Source organism: Dysidea avara, chromosome 5 (genome assembly GCF_963678975.1).
Source record: "Dysidea avara chromosome 5, odDysAvar1.4, whole genome shotgun sequence".
Lineage (NCBI taxonomy): Eukaryota > Metazoa > Porifera > Demospongiae > Dictyoceratida > Dysideidae > Dysidea > Dysidea avara.
This window is the reverse complement of record NC_089276.1, coordinates 30,677,260-30,700,050: the sequence shown is the minus strand read 5'-3', so window position 1 is coordinate 30,700,050 and position 22,791 is coordinate 30,677,260. Positions and strand designations below refer to the sequence as shown.

At 37.2% G+C, this 22,791-nt stretch overlaps 2 protein-coding genes across 3 annotated transcripts in view; one reads left to right on the top strand and one right to left on the bottom strand.

Annotated features, from left to right (window-relative positions):
• The window catches only part of LOC136255179 (collagen alpha-1(XXIII) chain-like), a 176,133-nt gene that overhangs the window by 105,258 nt on the left and 48,084 nt on the right, over positions 1-22,791 (bottom strand). The window lies entirely within an intron of this gene.
• The window catches only part of LOC136256342 (sushi domain-containing protein 2-like), a 37,940-nt gene continuing 19,584 nt past the window's right edge, over positions 4,436-22,791 (top strand). The window contains exons 1-3 of one of the 2 annotated variants that reach the window (XM_066049277.1): positions 4,436-4,638; positions 13,870-14,421; positions 19,110-19,373. In XM_066049277.1, the coding sequence (XP_065905349.1) occupies positions 13,977-14,421; positions 19,110-19,373 (709 nt within the window). In that variant the 5' untranslated portion in view covers positions 4,436-4,638; positions 13,870-13,976. Of the gene's footprint in view, positions 4,639-13,308; positions 13,743-13,869; positions 14,422-19,109; positions 19,374-22,791 lie in introns of those variants that run through there. The other variant, XM_066049276.1, reaches the window with a different exon arrangement.

The following is a 22,791-nucleotide window of genomic DNA, read 5'->3' as shown; positions in this document are numbered from 1 at the left end:
TTGACACCATGGTTTGTCAAATCCCCTGTATTCCGGGGGCATGAAATTGACAAGTGCATAAGAATTGATAGAAGACTGTAGCGGAACAAGGGAGAGAGGATGTGCTCGGGTACAAGATGTATTGAAATTACAGTAATTTGATAGCTTCAAAGAATCGTACCTACCTTTTAAGATGTCATAAAGCATAGCCACACTCAAATAATTCCTTCCATTACAAGAAATGTACATTTCTGCACATTTGTCAAAAAGTGCTGTTTGTTGTATTAGAGTATTTAAATACTTGCACAAAAGCCTATAAATTTAACAAGTTTTTCAAGCTACCATAATATTACACATGTAGCATATAAGGGGGTGGTAAGGAGGGAGGGGAGGGGTGGGAGGGGCACCCACGCACAAGAACACGTAAAAGTAAAATAAGCTTCACAAAAAAGGCAAGGCGTCTTTATTATATCGCCACTACTATGAATTACTTTGTGGGTCATAAATTTGAATGACAAACGGAATCACGAATTGTCCCGCCCACGCACGATGTATGCATCCAGCAGTGACGTAAAGATGTTATAGTGACGGATGTATTTTTCTTTATGAAATGCCTAGTCCTACATTTGTTTGTTTGTACTTTTGTTTGTAATTTATTATTATTATTATTATTACTAGGACTGCGTCACATACAACCAAGTATATACACCAATGTTGCAACCTACCCATTGGGCAAGTATAAACAGTGCCATAGGCAGCACTCAGAGCAGTGTGCGTGTACCGGTGGAAATGATACATATGCATACGTACACAGGCAAGGGAGTTTAACTGGCATCAGAAAACCACAATACTAAAACACAACCTACACAAAAACCAAGCTATATTGAAAGTAGCTATATATTGTAGGTGTCACCTGTCTCTCAAGATGACTCAGCAGTGAAGTGAGGCTATGCAGAACAAGGGACATGGTGAAGACACAATTAACAATTGATCCCAATCAAGCCAATATGGCACAACAGACTCTGTTGTAACAGAGGCCACAAGTGATGTGCCAGTATATCAGCGATGTGGCATTGGCACAGTGATCACAGTCTATAATATTAAGCATACAGCCATGCACAACATACAGGAGATAGTTACACATTGTTGTACGTATATGCAGCACTGCATCGGCTTCTTGTTTAGCTATTACACAGACTCACAGTATAGTAGATAAGTCCAGTGGAAAATAATTCCAGCCACTAGCAAGCCAGATGAAGGATGAAGATGTATAATACAACTACCACCAGTACAAGTATTACATTACTCATTACCTTGTTGTTCCAGCTGGTTGTTTATGAGTGCATCAGCTGGTATCCCAACTGGTCATCAGCTGGTTGTTCACTGCATGACGTATGGAGCGCATATCCTGCACACAAAATACACAATTACAAACATTTAAACATACTTGTAATGTTGTTGTTTACCAGTAAAGTGGCCTTTGGCCGCTCCGCAGACGTTTACTATAATCTTCTCCTTCGAGCAATCTGTAATTAAACAAGGGTGTGGTGCTGGGCGTTATATAGAATTACAATACAGTAAAGTCATCAGCACGAACAGGTGTACTTATTATATGGTTGTGCCTTCATTCACAGGCAAATCTATCCCCGCTTAGTTCATGTCTCTAGGCCTCATAGTTTTCTCAAACATTTATTATTTATTTATTTATTCATTCATTAGGCCATACCAAATAAATCTTATGTTTCTCGGATTATTTTACCCTCAAGGGTGACCCGGTAGGTCGAAAAAAAAGAAGAAAAGAATGGCACATGTAGCTATATTAAAATACATACATAGATTTATAACAATACTGTGTATTGACTCCCAGCAGAACACATATAGCTGCAATAAATTATATGATCAGTGTGCATCTTAAAATACATGAGTTTTTAAATATCTTTTGCATGTATAGCTATATGCCATGTTTGTGCTGTAGGCTATGTACATAATAAGTAGCTGCCACACTATACCTGGATCAGCAAAACCAGCCGTGACTACAAAGCTGAAGACAGACTTTATACATACCATTGATATATCCCTTCTCACTATTAGATATCAATTTATATGTTTAAATTCCATTAACATGTATGTTTAGCATGTCGAATCACTAAAGCCAAGTAGCCACTGTAAGCTATATTCCCATTACCTGACTCTTTCTTCTTGAAATTCCGTCGGAGCGACTTTTCTAACCAGTGACCCAAATGTCTTTTCGCAGGAGCACTTCACTATTGTTCTGTTTTAACGATGACTACACCTCGTTTCAAAACAACACTCAACGATTCGTGAAGCTGTGGCGTCAGTTTCATCTGCCATGTGAGTTCATGTGAACCGATCACGTGATTTTTTTTTTTTCAGAAAAGTGAAATTGTTGACCAGCCGCATCCGAGAAACATAAAATTAATTTGTGATGGCCTTATTAATGACGTAATTTTAACCGCATTTCGTATTATTCTTAGTACTTGGTTGTATAATTATTATTGTTACTGAGCAGACAGCACAGCTGATATGCTCAGGAAAAAAAGCAATCAAAAAATGAATTTAGCTAAGTAGTTACAAAGATTAAGGTTACAATGGCGGATCCAGGATGGGGTATTTGGGGCAAATGCCCCCCCTTCAAGAAATTGCATATAAGATCGAGATACTCTAATAGAGCAGTCAATTATTCTAATAAAGCAATCACAATGTTCATGAGGCAGTGTAGCTTACCTATGAAGCTATAAATAGGATTTTATTTTACATAACAGACGTGACATATTTGGTAAAGGATAACTAGCTATTATTGTTGTGACCTTTTTTTTTTTTTTTTTTGGTTTTTCAGCAAGGTGCCCCCCTCTTTCCAAACTCTGGATCCGCCCCTGGGTTATTGAGTTCCATACAATGTTGCAGTTCTAGTGCCGAAAAAGAGTCAATATTGTTGTTCTCGATTATGGAAGATGGTAAGTTGTTCCAATCCTTAATTGATCTGGAGAAAAAGCTCTGTTGGTGTGAATAGGTGGATGAGTTTGGTAGAATAAAATGATGTGGGTGATATAGTCTGGTGCATCTTGACATTGAAATAAAATGAGGAGGAATTGACAGTGAATAATCTTGATGTATAATTTTGAAAAGTGTTTGTAATCTGGATGTTTTACGTCTCAGCTGAAGGCTTGGCCAAGAAAGATGCTGTAACATAGCTGTGACTGAGCTGAATCGACTGAAATCATTTAGGACCCATCTAGCTGCCCTACGCTGTACTTTCTCTAGCTGCTGAATATTATTATGATGGTATGGGTCCCAGATGACAGCAGCGAATTTTGTTTGCTTTAGGGGGCATCTCCAAACTGATTTTGGTACGTTTAACGTCATAATGACATTAGGGGGGGTTCAGCCCGTGACGTTATAAATTTTTATTAAAGCAGTTATAGTGTAAACAGCTAGGAGCAGGGAAAGTGACGTGATTAAGCAGCAGTACTGTTTGTAGACTATGTTTTCAGGTAAAGAATATAACGTTTTGTGCTTCTATTGCCAATGCATTGTTTTATAGTGTGACACTAAGGGGGGGTCTGAAGTTAGCGTAACTATGACATTAAGCGTACCAAAATCAGTTTGGAGATACCCCCTTACTGTGCCCATTTATTATGCTTATTCTAATTATGTAGTACAATGTTGTAATTCTAACTGATAAAGTGCGAGAGGTGAGGATGGTGACCTCTCAATGCCCCTTCAAAAATGGTGACCCATGCAAATATATATGGTGAGTGTGTAAATTACAAGCATGTATGTCAGAGTTCATGTAGTTAATTCACGACTACCTTCAGAGTATAAAACATTGCTAGTTTAACTTGTACTTCACACGGATATGATTTTTGTTATTAAATAAGTTATCAGGGGTGCAGACACAGGGGTGTAGAAACAAAATTGCTCTGTACAAAATAGCCCTGTATACACGTACTTGAAATAAGGTGTTAATAGAAATGAATTGTGTGCTCATTTAAATGCAGTAACTGTGTGTGTGTGTGTGTGTGTGTGTGTGTTTGTGTGTGTGTGTGTGTGTGTGTGTGTGTGTGTGTGTGTGTGTGTGTGTGAGTGAGTGAGTGAGTGAGTGAGTGAGTGAGTGAGTGAGTGAGTGAGTGAGTGAGTGAGTGAGTGAGTGAGTGAGTGAGTGAGTGAGATGAGTGCTTGCTTGCTTGCTTGCTTCTTCTTCATACTGTTGTTTGTACGTGTGACCAGTGCCTGCATTCATGCATTCATCTGTTATTAATGTCTGCCATAAAATAATGTCATTTATTCCCCAATAGGTTCCTGAAGACTACTGACTTGCAGCTAAACTGACAGCTATTAGATTGATTATAACGAATTATTTATTAATTTTAATTATGTGATCACGTGATCCCAATATAATAACAATATACGTATAGTCCTGTCTAAATGGGTTTGCTGCAAAGAAGAGACGCTAAACTGCTGGAATCAAGTTTTCAGTATTGTGCGGCCAGGACTGAGCGCCGCCAGAAATATTAAAAGCTAGACGGTGTGGAGAGAGTAATAACTGAAAACCAGGATCTATCCTTCGTTAACAGAGACAAGATTACATGTAAACGAAGATGATAAGGAGCTAAGTCTCTTGGATACAGACCCACGTAAGTTCGTGTTGTGCGTAGTGTATTGTGTTTAAAACCTATGCATTTCCTAAAGATTTTTAAAATTTAGTTGCCAGCCTTAGACCACCTTCAATCCGACCATTTAAGGTACTGCATGTAATTTTATGGTGCAGGTATTACTTTCAATGCAGAGCCGAGTTAATTTTTAACCCGTAGCTGTAGAACCCCATTCAGTACTGTATATTGTTTTCGCTTCTCAGATATCAGGCCTACGGCCCCTGATTTCTTACAATGCGAGATGACAGTGTTGGCCAGTGTAATTACCTCTTGTAGACAAGCATTAGAAGATTTATTCCAACACTTATGTAATGGTGACCAACGTGCAGCACGTCGTTGGACAGATTCCACTGTGGACTTATCAGAAACAGTGTGAGGATTCCACACGGTGCAAGCGTACTCTAGTGAAGGTCGTACTAAAGACTTATAAACCATGGATTTGGCCTCAGTTGTAGCACCCCATGAAGTGTGATGTAGAAAATTCTAAGACTTGCTGGCTTTGGCTGCAACATACTTGCAGTGGTGTGACCATGACAAATTTGATTGAAAGAAAACTCCCAAATATTTCACAGAGGATTTCCAGGATAGAAGAAAGCGGTTTATGAAATAATCATAAGATATTTTCTTACTTTTATTTGAAATAAGAAAAGCTTCACATTTGGATGCATTCAATCGAAGTTGCCACCTGCCTGCCCAATCACAAATGCGATCAAGGTCCTCTTGTAACAATTTACAGTCAGATTCACTCTTAATTTCCTTGTACAAGGTGACATCATCTGCGTAGAGTTTCAATTTAGAGTGCTTGACAACACTGTGCAAATCATCAATATATAGTAAAAACAACAAGGGGCCTAAAACAGACCCTTGAGGAACTCCTGATTTAACACTTAACCAATCCGAATAAGCACCATTCACAACAACACGTTGCCATCTGTGTGTTAAAAAGGAGTGTATCCATTGCAGTAGCTTACCATCAATACCTAATAGCTGTAGTTTAAGAAGAAGATGCTCATGGGCCATGGAGTCAAAGGCCTTAGCAAAATCTAGCAAAATCTAGCAAGATACAATGTACACTGTTACGTAGTTCCAAACATAGACTCCAGTCATGTAAGAGTAATGATACTGTTAAACGACGGGAACGAAAACCAAACTGTGCATCACTTAAGTGATTAGATTTTTCCAGAACTTCTGTTAGTTTCCTACAAATAATTCTCTCCATAATCTTCACCACAATAGATGTTAAGCTGATGGGTCTGTAATTTGCTGCAACTCGACGATCTCCTTTTTTGTGAACAGGTACAACGTTTGCTGTAGTCCAATCTTTGGGAAGTAAACCCATTGACATACTTTGATTAAACAAATTACATAGGGACTCACATATAAAATCAGCACTTCTTTTTGATATCTGCGGAGTTAATAAATCAGGACCACAAGCTTTATTAAGATTTAATTGTAATAATTCTTGATAGATATCTTGAGTAGTAAAGGTAATTGATTCGACAATAGATGATAATTTACTAGCGGTTCTCAAAGAACTTAAATCAGAACAATCTTCATCAGTAAAAACAGAATAGAAGTATTTGTTGAACACATCTGCTCTAGCATGGTCATTTGTAACAGTAGTATCACCATTAAAAATTGGGGGTAATGACATACGATAATGCCTAATAGATGTCACCCACTGCCAGAAATTCTTGGCTGCAGTACAAAAACAGTTAGAAAGTGTAATAGCTTTAATCATTTCTTGTTTTGGATCACACTAAATTACTAATATAGCGATACTTAGCAGTGAGATTTGGAGACCCAGTTGATTTCATAGCTTTGTAAAGTTTTCGTTTCTTATGTATAAGAGAAATTGTGTCTTGACTAAACCAGTGCTTTATCTTATGATGATTCCACATTAGTTTAGGGACAGACTCATCAACTGTTGAAAGAAAGAGATCCTTCCACATGGCCCAAGAAACTTCAATATCACCATCATAATCAATAAGGTCCCATGGAACAAGTGAGAAAATTGTAGCAAAATGCTCTTGGTCAATCTTACTATAGTCATACAAATAGCGAGGTGGAATATTCTTAGCATTCACTTCTGCTTTAATAACAAAGTTAACAGCATCATGATCAGTTCCAGGGAGATTATCACAGACAGTAACTGAAAAAACATTACTGGGAACATTTGTTAAAACAAGATCTAGAATGTTATCACGGCGAGTACTAGTAGACACCAACTGAGTAAGGAAACAGTCAGACACTATATCACAAAACATGGTGGTAGCTGGAGTCCGAACTGAAGGTGATGTAGTAGACCAATCAATGTCTGGCAAATTAAAATCACCACATAATACAATAGATTGGTTTGGTGACACTGCAGAGCACACAGAAGAATGCAAGGCCTCCAGTGTAGATAAAGGAGCATTAGGACATTGATAAAAAATTCCAAACAGTAGAGATGAAGACTTGGTAGGTATGCTAACCCATAAATTTTGCAATCATCATCAAGGTCTGGTTGAAGAGAACCATTAAGTGCTTTCCTAAGAAAAAGTAAAACACCTCCACCATGCCTACTCCGATCTTTATGAAACACAGTATGAATGGGACAGAAAGGAAGACACTGGTAAGTCCATGAAGAATGCATTGTACGTACTGCAGTGTGCCAAAAGGCACCTCTCGGGATGAAGCGACGTCGAACAGTGAAAAATCAAGCCCGTACACTTATCCATTATTGAGTTACGCTTGTCTGAAGGCATCAGTCAGTCAGTTACTCAGTCAGTAGAAAATTCCGTTGAATAAATGTTTTTTTTTTTAATTCCGTAGCAACTTGTTGAAAGTGTTTCGGGTCAATCTGAAAGCTTGTTTGGGCTTAGTTTTATCTAACCAATACTGCCTCATCGCCGTCTGGGAAAATTGAGGCTGTTTTTGGGTGATGTTATTTCGTGGGCCACGCCTACTCCTTTGTGGTCCCTACTATACACTACTATTGTAGTGTATGATAGTACTATCGTCAGGGGCAGATTTTGGGGATTGTGGCGCCCCCCCCCCCCCCCCCCCCTCCCCCCCACTTTCCTTTCTAAGTTAGTAGTTGGCCAATAAAACCCTAAATCTTCTATGTGTATAAAAAACAGACTTATTTACTTACCATTAGGGAGAGGAAGTTTCCATAACACGGAGTTAGGATATTACTGTACTCTAAATGATGCACATTTTCAGTAGCATTACACAATTAGGCAGTTAACTCATTGGAGTGATCTGAGTGATTCAAGGGATCTAAGTGATACAGTGATCTGAGTGATTGGAGTGATCTGAGATCACCCCCACCAGGTTGGCATGTTTCGCATGCTAGTGTGCTTCACACACTAATGTAATCATTATTCCAAATAGCTAATTTTGACCATGGATACTACATGAAACTTACCACTAAGGTCTTGTGAGAAGGTTTGGTATCTTCTAATGTCTGGCTAGTTACCTATGTCCCTGTCCAGCTTAGCCCCCCCTTTCAAAAAATTCTAGATCCGCCCCTGATCGTACTGTATGATAGTAATAACTATAGGGTTAGATGATACTTTTGTGTAAATTTCATACACGCATGCTTGCTATCCTTGGCGAGTTGTGGTGGATTTATAGCAAGTGGTTTATAATGGAATCCAGTTGAAATCCAGTTGATTGTATATAGAACTATCAAACTGTCTCTTGAACTGGCTTAGTGTGGGTGCTGTGACCACTTCATATGGATGCTTGCAGTTGTTCCAATTACCAACAATCCTTCTGACTAAAAGCATGAGCTCTTACATCTTGTGGTATAATTATGCATGTTGTTTAAATTATTGTTTTAATCCCATATCCCACTGGCAGATCTAGAAATTCTCCAGAGGGGGGTTTCAGGTTTAGACATCTGGGATATTCTTATGTGGGCATACTCCAACTAGGAGGATCTGGGGGTGTGCATACCTCCACAGGAAATTTTGAAAAATTAGCCCTCTGAGATTGAACACTTTTGACTGAATGAACACTATACTACATGGTGCTATTTTATTATCCAACTCTAGTAGCGGCAATTCTAAAAGTTGACATTCAGAGGGCAAAGCAAACCATCTGAATGCAACCCCCAAACACTTTAACATTTTAGCCTTATTTAGTGCTGAGCTTGTTGGATGAGTATTGTAAGTGATCATGTTGAAAGAAAGCGCATTATTCAATACCAGTCTCTAGAAGTGGCAGTTATGAATCTGCATGATATGCAATACCAACATGTGGGCATAAAATCAATGTTGAGAAATTTTCAGAATAGTTATCTGGCAGATTTTCAAAAACTGGTTCCATTCACTTTAGTCTAGCTAGCTACGTAGCTATAGCTCGGTAGTAGCTAGCTAGCTAGCAAGCAAAATAATCCTCTCCAGCAATGTTTAACTCTTACCATTATATTAAAGCCTTTAGAAAATGCAAGTGAAGCCTTTAGAATTAATAGTAATCAAACTTAATCAACTTTCATTAAAATTATAAATTATTTTAGAGGTGTTTGTTGCGATTGCGAACCCGCCCAAACACATATATGTGACCCAATTTTGGAAAGCCATCCTTTTGGACACATGCAAAATTTGCAGGAAAACTCAATTGAAAATTTCAGCAATTTTTTGATAACAAATTTTTTTACACATTTGGATAAAGCAACTATTAAGCTTTCTTCCTGTAAAATTTCACACCCAAAGCTTCTTTCTGCTAGGAGATATGGATGATTTTATCAGACCATGTAGTGATTTCACCATGCATGGGACACCAATTAACTTACAAATGGGGTGATTTGTTCAGGTGCTAGAATGGTTAAAACTAAGTCTTAGACAGTGATACATGGCACTTAATTGAAGAATAGGATCAGGAGCACTTGATTTACCTATCAGGAGTCTCTTTTTAATATTTTTAGACAGTAGGAATGGAATTATCTGTAAACAAAGTGATTTGTCACAAGTTGTCATGCTTAATCACTCACAGAATTCAATGCATTAATATGAAAAGTTATCTACTTTGTAATGTATTAGACAGTAAATTGACCATATCTCTGGAACCGTTCAAGATATCAAGCTGACATTTTGTCGCAAGATAGATAAACACCCAGTGCCTCATTTTAGCTACAAAAGAGAAAATTGATGGATGCGCCAAAAAGGATGGTTTTCCAAAATTGGGTCACATATTTATTTTATTTTTATTTTCCAAAAATGTCTGCCTTCTGAGTTCCGACCTATGATAAGGGCTGTAGGGGTGATACTAGGATGGCAAAGCCATCAATTAACTAGGTGATTAGCTGCTGCATGGTCTACAAACTAGGTAATTAATTTGTGCCCGCTCCACCAAACTGATTTCGGGCATGCGCCTTATTTTCAGAGGGGAAACCATTGCAACCCCCCTGTATCTTTCTCCGCCACCCCTCAGACAGCCAGGATTGCATGGTAGCTAGCTAGCCATTTGCAAATAACTACTCCTCAACAATCTTTCATTGTTAGTTAGCTAACACATATTTTCGAAAACCAACAAAGGATTTAAATACACACAGGCGTATATGATTAATTAAGTTTAGAGGCGCTTTACTGCATAATTCTAGCTCGAGGAAGCAGTTTCAAGTGACATGCAACAGAGAGGCAAGCCAAAGAAAGGTGAAATGTGAGTGTTTGCAACTTCAAATTATTCAATGAGTACTTTTGTGGGTGCTAATTAAACTGACTAGATATGGTTTCACTGAATCTCTCTTCAATCAGTCAGTGAGAAGCACTACGAGTCAATGACGGATCCAGGATGGGGCATTTGGGCAAATGCCCCCACCCCCTTCACCTTGTGGAGGAGCCAGCCATACTTCTGATTAAAATACTAAACTTTGTCTCAGGCCAAGATCAGTTTATAAATTCATGAAAACATGCACATTTCTTCTAGCATTTAAGTGTTACAGTGTATACTGTAGGAAACACAAAAATAAAAGGCAATGAAACAAGAGAGCTTATCTATCTTTTGCTATACACTTGCAGCTGTACAAATGCACATATCATGTAGTACGGTAATACTGTATAGTAGGGATCATGAAGATTTGGGCTTTCTTGCCCAAAAGTATCACCCAAAAACCTATCTCACTGATTAGTGAATTTTTCTGTGAAATTAATTTTTATTTAACTGAATTTTTTACTAACTAACTGATGCCTACAGCCAAGCATAACTAGCTTCATTTCTTCACTGCTGGATGTTGTTTCAGCTCAAGACATGCCTTTTCGTCAACCACAGCAGCTACAATGGACTTAGCTTTGTTGTACTTTGTGTCGTATTTCTTTCTCCACTACTGTGTAGGTGTTGCATGATTGCCAGTAATGCTTCATAGTTTCAGAGCTTTAATTTTAATGGATTGATTGCAGAAGCACTTCTCGTACTGTTCTTCATTAATTTGTAATGAGTGAAACACTGAAGTAAAATGGCCTCTTAGAGTTTTAGTGTTTATATAATCTACTGCAGGGTATGTGTTCACTAATAATATTGAGAGTAACTGGGCTGAGGTGCTCTTGTATAATGGGTGGAACATAGTTGATAGAATGGCCGCTGTGTGTTTCAGTGATTGATAGTCACAGTGGGCATTCAGTTGTGCAATTAATTTTTGTAATGTGTCTAGTGCTATGCAATCTTTCCTTTGATGTGGTATGGGATGGTTTACTGGTAATAAATTATGTTATTACAAAAACAAGTGTAAAGAAAGACACATTTGAGAAGGAATCATAGGCATAAAAGGCAAGAGAGGCCATCTACACCACCTGAATCAGTCATGTACAGCATAACCATGACTTAGGTGGTGCTTAAATTAGCTAGATTTCAGTCTTTGCAATATTGAAACCTTCTCAGCATCTTGGGTTGCACCCACAGACCTCTGCATCAGAAATCTCCCCTTTCATTTGATAGTTACAACTGGAAATCCCCCTCAGAATTCCTAGAATTGCCAATGTTCAAGCTGGAAAATATAGTGGAGTGACCAACTCTATGAATTCATGTATAGTGGAGTGACCAACTCTATGAATTCATGTATGTGGGTATCCACCAAAGGCCAAAGCAAATTATTTTATTACTGGTATATGTCTCCCACGGTTAACTAGCACCATCTGTCAGTCACTCTGACTTCAGGTAGTCTCATGCAGAGTTATATAGCTAGTATCACAGAAAATATCATCAGCTCTGTGGTATATATTATTATTGTTAAAAGCCTTGCATGCAAACATGGCAGCTTTTTCACACATAATTCTTCAATAGGTAACTTTATGTAGCTATTTGCTATTGTAACAGTAGTGTACATATGTATCTTTCAAAGCACATACCCTTGTAATTTGTGTACTCTCCCAACACCCAACTTCAGGCTTACTGGAGTGAATGAGCTACTATACATGGGTGTATCTCCAATATTAGCTATACTGCAGCTTGGAAGGCTTACGTGCATGCATAACAACTACATGAAGCATTTATATTCATAAAGAATGTTATATTTTGTGAGGTGGCTGTTTCTATCACTATATTACACATACTGTAGCTACATCTTTATAGTATGTGTATGTGTGTGAGTATTGTCAATTAAATGCTATTCCAATCAAATAACTGGTAGCTTGGTAGCTTTGTCTTTTTTGTTTAGTTTAATGTAAGTGAAACAAAGCATACAATGTTTAATGATATTATACCCTCAACTCTTACATGTGCAAGAGAACTATTACATGTTAGAGTACAAGTAATGAGCAAGAGAGTAGCTACTGTAAATGATATTGTGTGGACATTTAACTTACTTGACTTACATACTGTACATTGGTCAACAGGATATATCAAAATGTATACGTAGCTACAAGGAGACATTGACTATACATGACTGTTTGGGGAACAGGACGAGTCTATGTACAGTCACCTCGGAACTTTATTTGCTATCTGTATGTTTATTTTATTGCTGTGCAGACTCAATCAAAGTGTATAATACATAGATATGCTTAAGAAAAAAATGCTGTATGAATATCATTTGGAAGATCAGTTGGTGTGATCCCACACAGAACTGATTATAGGTGACTGTATTCCATACATTCTATATCCCAGATTCAACTTGCAAGCGACCTGTACTCATAGTTAGTCAGCATGCACTTCATGACTCATCACATTATAAGCATGCACGTAGAATGACTGTGTATATGAGTCAAAGGGGTATACTCAGGATAGGATATTTTTTTTATGTATACTATGTTGAACTGACTCAGAAGTTGATAAGAATGTACATGAATACACTTTATAAGGTAGACAAAAGTAAAAAGCTTGTTAACCTACCTACTAATCTAATTAGGCTATACTGCCTTCTAGTCTGCCTGTCTATATACCCACCTAGCTGCTATTACAAATATATGGTTAGCAAGTCTTTGGTGGAGTTGAACAACCACTGAGTTATATCATAACACAAGGATTAGAGGAGGATGGCCAGCTGTGAGGCCAGCACTGTAATACACAGAGCTGTATTGCAGATTCTTGCATTCACTTTCAAGTACATACCTATCATTGCATTGTCAAAAGCAATATGCTATGCAGAAATCTAATACAGCTACTGTACTTTAATTAATTTTTATCAAGAATTAATACTATTGATATTACAGTTTAAAAGTTTTTCAAAAGTGTGCCACAAGAATAATTGCTGTAGCACTCTCTCATTTCCAACGCAACTCACTGTTTAATGCCACTATAGATACTACTAGCTAGTATTTTATGTCAGCACCACTGAGTTATTTTTGTGGATACAATAAAATAATATAAGAGTAAATAAACAATAAATAGAGAAGTTTAGCACTTTAGATTTCAATAAGTATTACAGTAAAGTGCAATAACTTGAGTACTAGCCCAGGTACTTTTTATTTGAAGTGCATTATCACATTGTTAATGCAATATCTATGACATCACAATATGATTTCTATTAGTTAGCAGTATTTAAGTTCCTCAGGAACTACTGCTTTTTGTTTTGCTGCAAAGTGCTACCAAACTGCATGCCCATCATGTTTGCATTGCTGCTTGTAAGTGCTTTTCTAGTGACTGGAAATGTTGTGTCAGCACAGGAGCAAGGTAGTTAATACATTAATTCAGTAATTTCATTTCTTAAATGATTCCTGTGTTTTTAGTGTATAGAATATAGCTAAGTCCGCATAAATTGTGTTATATATTTATTCGTGCAGTAACTTTGTATTATTAGATTTAATTGATAACACTGACATTACCTTTGTACTTGATTCATCTGGAAGTGTTAGTGCAAGAAACTACCAGCTTATTAGAGAGTTTGTTGAAGATATTGTACAGGAGATGAACATTGGACCGAATAGTAGCAGAGCAGCTGTTATAATTTTTGATGATAGTGCCAGTGTGCGTTTCAATCTAAACCAGTACACTGATAGTAGTTCACTGATATCAGCCATTCGTAACATACCTTATTATGCTGGAGGAACAGATATTCCTGCAGCATTAAATATGTTAAGAAATAGTGCCTTGAATGGTGCTCTAGGAATTCGGAACACCAGTAGACAAATTGCAATATTCCTTACAGATGGTGAAGGGGGTAACATAGCACCTGCTGCTGAAGCGCTAGCTGAGACTAATATCTTTGAGGTGTTTACAGTTGGCGTGGGGTCTGCTAGAGTAGACCAGCTAAACTTGATATCACAAACTGCTGAACTTGTTTATTATCATTCTGTCTTTACTGAAGATTCACTGGCTACAATTGCCCAAGAAATTGCCAGAAGATTAAAAGGTAGACTGTATACCGTACATGTGTATTATTTTATAAAATTAGATCTAGTGCTAAGCTAGCTACATCTCAAGCTACTTAGCTATATACTTGTATGCACATACTAACAGCTCAGTGGGTGCGTTTCTGCTTTCAGCACTGATCAAATCATACTACAACATAGTAGGCATTATAATTTATAAGAAAAATTCTTCGTAAATTGTAAATTCCTAATAGCACCAGGAACCCAAATGTTTATTTGTGATTGCTGCATAATCTGAGTTCTTAAAAAGTTTGTTAGTTTTATATTACACTGAACATCATGGCAGAAGCTCATAAGCATCTTCTGATTGTGGTAATCTCAGCTTTGGCTTGTGCAGCACATCCAAGTAAGTTTTGTGCTGTTTTGAAATCTTTTAAAGACTCATAGTATTGCTAAGCAGAAGACTTTAAAACTTAAAAGCATACTGTTCAAAGGAAGGTATATTCACTACTTAATTTAGAGTTAATGATTTTGAAGCTACACAAGTATAAACCACTTCAAAATTGAAATTACAATGGTGTAATTGAAACTTCAACTCCACCCAAGTGTCTGTAACACTGAAAAATCATGTGCGAGATTGTACAGTCTTGAAAATTTAGCACAAGACAATGTACTGATTGAAAGGACAGATGAAACTTCCACAAACACAGTACCGAGACCATGCTTTTTATGTTCCAACAAGCACTATGACATAGACTGGTGCAGGCATACAGGAATAGTGAGTAGCACTACATATACATTAACCATACGAAACTACAGGTAGTAATTATGAAAATATCTAAATTAATGGTCTTGTACAATTCCAAGAGATGTATTATGTTGTATGAGATCATAAAGGAGTTTATACCATTAATTGTATCATTGTGACATGCTCGCTTCAGATATTTACCCCTCAGTACTTTATTTCTATTCATTTAAGATAACCAATTGCCTATGCACAAACCACTGTCTACTGACAGATGAATCAGTTGAAACATCTTGGTTCACCAGAAGCCTTACAAAGTTCACTGAGATACAAACAAACCTTAAAGTTCCTCTCAGTATACATGTACAAGCTTAAGGGAATTCATGGAGAAAGGTGTGTAAAGCACTATGCATGCCAAAGTAGCCAACTCCAATTCAATACACTATATATTTATTGCAGTAGTGGAGGAAGTAGTTGATGTGAGGGGGAGGCTAACCAGAGTATAGAATTGCTGGCAGAGTTCCATGATGTCTCAAAGTTCATCATAAATACAATTTGAAATATTACAACTAAAACACCAACTTATTTAGTCATCATGCACCCTTTTTGCCAAGTTGTTCTATCTTATGTAGACAAGTATGCAGTGCGTTTTACTGTACAATGTACATTGAAGTTAACTTTTATAGAAACATGGCCTCTTAACACAGGTGGTCACTATATGACAGGTTCCACCTTACAATTGTAAATGATATCACATATCTAACTCAGCATCTAATAATTATGTTGGAAATACAACCTGTACTATATATATATGTACCATACTGCATGGTGTGCGTGGGCGGTAGGAAATGGGGCTACTTTTTGCTCTTATAAATGGCTATAACTTTGCAATAGTAAAAGCTATGGACTTTCATTAAATGTTAGCGTACTCTTCAGAACAAAAGCATTAATTTGACGCCAAGTTTGTGAATTTTGAACAATTTATAGGTGAAACATGAAAAACTGACCATTTTAAAGCATTAATTTAGGTGTAAAGGTCACCAAAGGTCAAATCTGAGGTAGCTCCCTATCAAAAAATAACCTTTATGATACATACAAACTATGTGGCAAGTTTCATGCTTTTATCCAAAAGTGCACAAAAAAGGTCTTACGTAGCACCCTAGCTAAAGTAAGTTTTGTGTCAATTTGTAATCATTTGTAATGCATGCAGAATACTTTGAAACTTTAAAACTGTACTGTCAGATGGAAGGTATTCACTGGTGCCTACTTTAATGCTTGAGTTAACAATTTTCAGCTACACGACAATTTTCTGATGGTTGGCTTGTGTCACCAACTCAAAAGTATAAGCCACTTCAAAGTCAGCATAACAATTCCATAAGTGAATCCATAACTCCACCTTAAATATTGCTACATGAGGTCCAATAAACCCTGACGTTACTCTTATTACTTGTAAAAATTTGCAGCGTGCAGTTTCTGTGCTATTTTTCCTTTAAATGGTATGGGAAGCCCCAGTGTGCATGCCAAAGTAGCTAATTCCAACCCAATAAACTATATATTTCTGAGATTGGCAATCAATACTCCATCTCAGCATATAAAAAGTCTGTTTTTCTAAATCAGGGTGGAATGCCTACCTACGTGCTTGTAGCTTTCTTTTATAATGCCTACATATGTACAGTATGTATGTATGTATGTAAGCTGTTATGGTAATATGTGTTTATGTGTTTTGCACATAGCTACTTGAGATATCACATGATAATGAATATGTGACTGGATTTTGGAAAATGATCCAAATCACACGTTAAAGGTTTTGAAATAAATGGATCCGAGCCATTATAACTTGCCAAGAATAGTGAGCACACGTATGAAATTTACACAAGAGGCGTACCAATCTATTACCTTTCAGACCACTTCCGATACTTTTAGGTGCTTGTGGAATTTCCTACCACATAAGATAGAAATTTTAAGCAGTTAGACAAGCAAATTGGAATCATGAATGTTCACAAAGAGGTGGATGGTGGGGTGGCAGGGTGGGCAGGAGATAGATTTCAAAATAGAGGCAGACCATGATTGAAGCCTAGACATATGGTTACAGGACTGTTCTGGCTTCTTAGTGGCTGATATGAAGCAAAATCAATGCAGAAAACATTTGGCCAATTGTATCAAGCCATCAACCAGTACACCATTGATTCTTGTCAACTGCCATTTGAGCTCACCACACCACCTAGAAAAGGCATCTCTTAATACCAGCCAATCATGCTGAGAGTCAAAACCAATAATGTGGTAGCATAGCTATCCACTGGTGGCATTAATTTGATTTTGCATTAGTGTGATTTGGATTGGTTTCATGAAATGTGGTTACATTACAGTGGAACCTCCCTTATCCGAGCGGTCTGGTGCATACTACTGTCCGTATCTTATAAATGTCCATAACTAAGAATAGCATGCTATTGTGTTAAAGTGACTAATTTAAATGCGAGCAATGTTGTTGTTTCTATCAGTTACTGCTGTGCAGTTTATTGAGCAGAGGGGGAAGTTGCTATAGAGCATTCGTGGTCACTCCCCTTGGCTGTAAAAATGCATTATCATCTAGCAACCAAGTGGTAGTTATTATTAGTAGAATGAACAAGCTACCAAACAGGGGTAGTTAAAAACAGTGGACCCGGGGACCAGAGGATCCAGGGACCCGTGGAAATCCAACTCTGCTTGGAATTTTATACACTTCACAGTATTCTGTACTCGTACTAGGTACCTCTTCGAGTAGTCTTGCATGGCCAATCCACTTATAAGCGCCTCTGAAAAAGTGTCTGAAGCTGACTGTATTTATAGGCCACTGCAAGGGGTAGTCACTTCCATACCACCAATTGATGCGCTCGCAACTGGGATCAAAAAGTTTAATCGCCAAAATATTGCCTTGATCACTTGATTTCATCTTTCCAAAAGCCTTGATTCTTGATCGTCAACCATATAAGCTTAGTAAATTATCATGTTGCCCAAAGTTAGCTTTCCAAAGGTGCTTGATCGCCACTTTTGCAGACACCTTGATCGCTTGATTTACTGCAAAAATACCCCTTGATCATTTGATTAAATCTTGATCCCAGTCGCAAGTGCATCAATTGGTGGTATGGAGGTGACTGCCCCTTGCACTGCCTGCTGCACAATGAGCATACTAGTCTATTATGCCGCCTAGCTACTAGAGTAGTTTAGGAACATTGTGCAAATGCATCATGATGTATGAAGAGCTGTTGGAAATTGCTTAATTAGCTTGGCTTAGCTAGTAATTGCTCACCTGAACAATGAACATGCTAGTCTATTATGTCACCTAGCTATAGCTACTAAAGTTTAGAAACATTGTGCAAACAATATTCTGGGGGAAATAGTGAGTGACCTATAAATGCAGTCAGCTTCAGACACTTTTTCAGAGGTGCTCAAAATTTCTAATTGGCGTAAATATTGTGCGAGATGCCGTGAGGGGGAAGAAAGTGGATTGGCCCGGCATGCAAGACTACTTGCAGAGGTACCTGGTACAAGTATAGAATACTGTAAAGGGATTTCCGTGGGTCCTCGGTCCTGGGTCCTTGGTCCCGGGTCCTTGGTCCCCGGGTCCACTGTTTTTACCTACCCACCAAACAGGTAAACAGCAACATTTAGGCTCCCTCCTTGTGCTTTCATCTAAATCAAATTTCATTTTGGTCAATAAACTACAAGCCATATGACCAATTTGGGCTGTCCAGACAATGAAGGTGCCTGAATAATAGAGGTCCGGATAAGGGAGGTTCCACTGTATATAATGAAAATTTTTAGTAATACCATGAGGGTGGAGGTGATAATCAGTAAATTAACTTTGCCTGACCTAAAAACACGTAGATTAAAGCTGTATGCATTGTTATCCTGATCATTACATATTACTGTACGTATATATGCTAATGTACATTTTTATTCTGGTAACATGTAACTTTATACATAGCAATATTTATCCTTTCTCAGTGAGATTCATAGTCATACAGCCTCGTTATGGAAACATTCTGGGTGGAACTGTAATTCAAGTGATCGGAAGCAATATAGAGTTTTATGAGCATCACATCTACCAGTGTCACTTTGATGGAACAGAAGTACCTGGTGCATATGTTGCATCATTAGGTCATGTCATATGTATCTCTCCTTCACTGAGAGATCAAGGAACAGTTAACTTTTGTCTTAGTATTTCATCGCCACTCAGCACATCACAGCACTGCACTCAATATTATTCATGTACGTAAGTTGTCAAACATATTCTTCTTAATGTGTACATATAATAAGTAAATAACTGTTTAAAAAATTTTTCTGACGAATGTTTGATAGCATGTACCAAGGCAGGGGTGGTCGAGCAGGCCAAAGAGTGGGCAACCAACTTTGACAATGAAGTTTATAAGTGAAGTTTGATGTGTACAACAGAATAATTATGTTATATTAAATTTTAGAAGCTCTGAGAGACAATTTTTAATTATGTGTTTGCCAATAAAATGATTAAGTAGCGACTTATAGTTTTATAAAAGTGACTGTTCTATCAAAGTGATTAATTACTCTGTTAGAGAATCTCAATCTTTCCTTGCAAGCATTGTCCACCAAAAATGGATATCCTCCTGTTTCCACCACCTATGTACCAGAGCGCACCCATTATTTGGGTTTTATTTTACCTGCTACTTAGAACACTAAGAAATTGAGACTCATAATCAATGAATAATGCATGATGAAACTGAATGTATTTTAATCCTCACATGATAAGCAGCATCATTTAGTGTATTGTGCAACAATTTGAGTGAAATGATTGATAAATCATGCAGGAAATATAATAGAACAGTCACTGGAAGGCAGTGGAAAGTGGAATCTCCTTTAAGAAATTCGTATGTAATTGCGTAGCTATGCTTCTGTGTTTATGTTGTTCACTGTGACAAGTTATTTGTATACTGTACTTACACTAACAGTGAAACAAGTATATTTTAACTTCAAACACATTTCACTGGTTTATCTTAAAATACTTTTGCATTACGTAGATCTCTTTAGTTTTCTAGTATTGCAAAAAAAAACCTGACCTGTTGGACTAATGGAATAGAAAGTACTTTTCCATGATATAATTTAAGTCTGCTCCATTTTAGCCATTAATTTTAATACTATTTTAATTACAAATTGGAATTTTCAACTAGAGTAAGGACCATAGCACATCAATATAAGTACTTGGGGTTAGTGCACAATAATAAATCATAGTAAACAATAAGAAGTGTTATATCCCTACTGTGCTCTTCTTATGGTATATACACTCTGTAATTCACAGTAGGGATATAACACTTCTTTTGTTTTACTGTGATTTAATATTGCGCACTACTCCAGTTTGTTTTAGTACTTTTTATCAATGTGTTATGGTCCCTACTCTAGTTGAAAATTCCAATTTTTTTGGTACTTGTTTGTTAGCTTTTTTGTAAAATAAAATTATGTGAACCCATGCATACCGCATCAAAAGAAGGAAAGAAACAGCACTGCGCACCCAGTTATCAATTATCATCTGAAAAGTGAGGTATCCATTACACTTCATTGTCAATTACATGCATGTTCAACCTATTACACAGCATTACAAATCAAGAACTTTTTGAAAAGCATCTTTGCAATCAAAGTAGCCACTATGAAAAATACAGATGATTTCTGTTATGGAGGGAAGTCACCACATGCTGCCACCAAATTGCTATCTTTCTCTGTCAGCAAAGATGAATGGGACACAAAGGAGGACACTGGTAAGTCCATGAAGAATGCATTATACATACTGTGGCATGCCAAAAGGTACCTCTCAGGCTGAAGCGACATCAAACAGTGAAAAAATCAAGCCCATAGCTTTAACCATTGTTGAGTTACGTTTGTCTGAAGGCATCAGTCACTCAGTCCATTTAATTTTTTAATTCAGTAGCAACTTGTTGAAGGTGATCTGAAAACTTGTTCCTACTATACTGTACAATATAGGATATAATATGTAGCTAGCTGTGCTACCAATTATTGACCAGAATTCGATCTTTGAGTTACGACTCATTTTAAAATACCCTCCAATCCCAATTATCATACAGTATGATTGTACTGTATAGTAGGGACCACAAAGGAGTAGGCGTGGCCCACAAAATAACACCACCCAAAAACCAGCTTCAATTTTCCCTGATGACGATGAGGCAGTATTGGTTAGGTAAAACTAAGCCCAAACAAGCTTTCAGATTGACCCGAAACGCTTTCAACAAGTTGCTATGGAATTTAAGAAAATAATTTTTTAATGGAATTTTCTACTGACTGACTGAGTAACTGACTGACTGATGCTTTCAGACAAGACAAGCATAACTCATAACGGATAAGGCTACGAACTTGATTTTTTCACTGTTCGACATCACTTCAGCCCAAGGGGTGTCTTTTGGCATAACGCAGTACATACAATGCATTCTTCATGGACTTACCAGTGTCCTCCTTTGTGTCCCATTCATCTTTGCTGACAGTAAAAGTGTCGATTTGGTGGTAGCACATGATGGTTTCCCATTGTAATGTAAATCGTTTGTATTTTTCATAGTGACTATTTTGATTGCAGAGGGGCTTTTCAAACAGTTCTTGATCCGAAATGCTGTGTAACAGGTTGAACATAGCTGACAACGAAGCTTAATAGATACTTCACTTTTCATACGACAATTGGGGCACACGACACCATTTTAGATGCAGTATGCATGAGTTCACCAGTCATAGTAATAAAAAGTTTACAAGCAAGTACACAGAAAAATTTGGAATTTTCAACTGGAGTAGGCACCATAGCAGATCAATAAGAAGTACTTAAATACACAGTAGGGATATAACACTTCTTATTGTTTTACTGTGACTTTAATGTCGTGCACTACTCCAGCTTGTTTCAGTACTTTTTATCGATGTACTATGGTCCCTACTCTAGTTTGAAAATTCCAAATTTTTCTGTGTACTTGTATTACATACACAGTGTAGTCTCATTTACATAAGTCATATCATTTCAAGACAATACCAGCTGTTCTCATTCAAGTGAAACTATGAAAATACTGATTACTGACCCCCAGTGTACTCACCTCCATCAAATGCAACTGTGTTTCACTTATGAAGCTACCGTGATACAATTTCATGTCATTTGCATGCAAAACTGAACTATATGTAAATTTATAATTTTCCATAGCTATTACAATACTAGTTAGCTATAGAAAGTTTCCAAGTATCAACTGTGTGGCTTATTTTTTTCAGCTAGTACTGTGACTATTGGCTAGTTTTTAACTAAGGCACAGTAAGAATCAAGAATGTGGCTACCATAATCTCTGTTATCACAGTAGCTAGTCAGTGCTGTGCAAATTCCAGATATTCTAATAGAGCAGTCATGCCCGTAAACAAATTTTCATTCAGTATAAAATATTTTTATACGAAAAAATATTTACCATACTTTAAAAAGAATCTAAAGCCAAGTCTAACTGCCAATTTACTTGTTTAAAAAGTTTTGTAATAGTAGAATTTTATCATACCATAGTTGGGTGTGGCCATGCATGGCTATGTAAGCCACTTATGAAAGGTTAGTCATAACACTATTGCAAGAGTGCCTTTTCATTAGATTAAAAGAAATTGGATTAATGAATTTAAACTGCACGGCTATAACACCAAC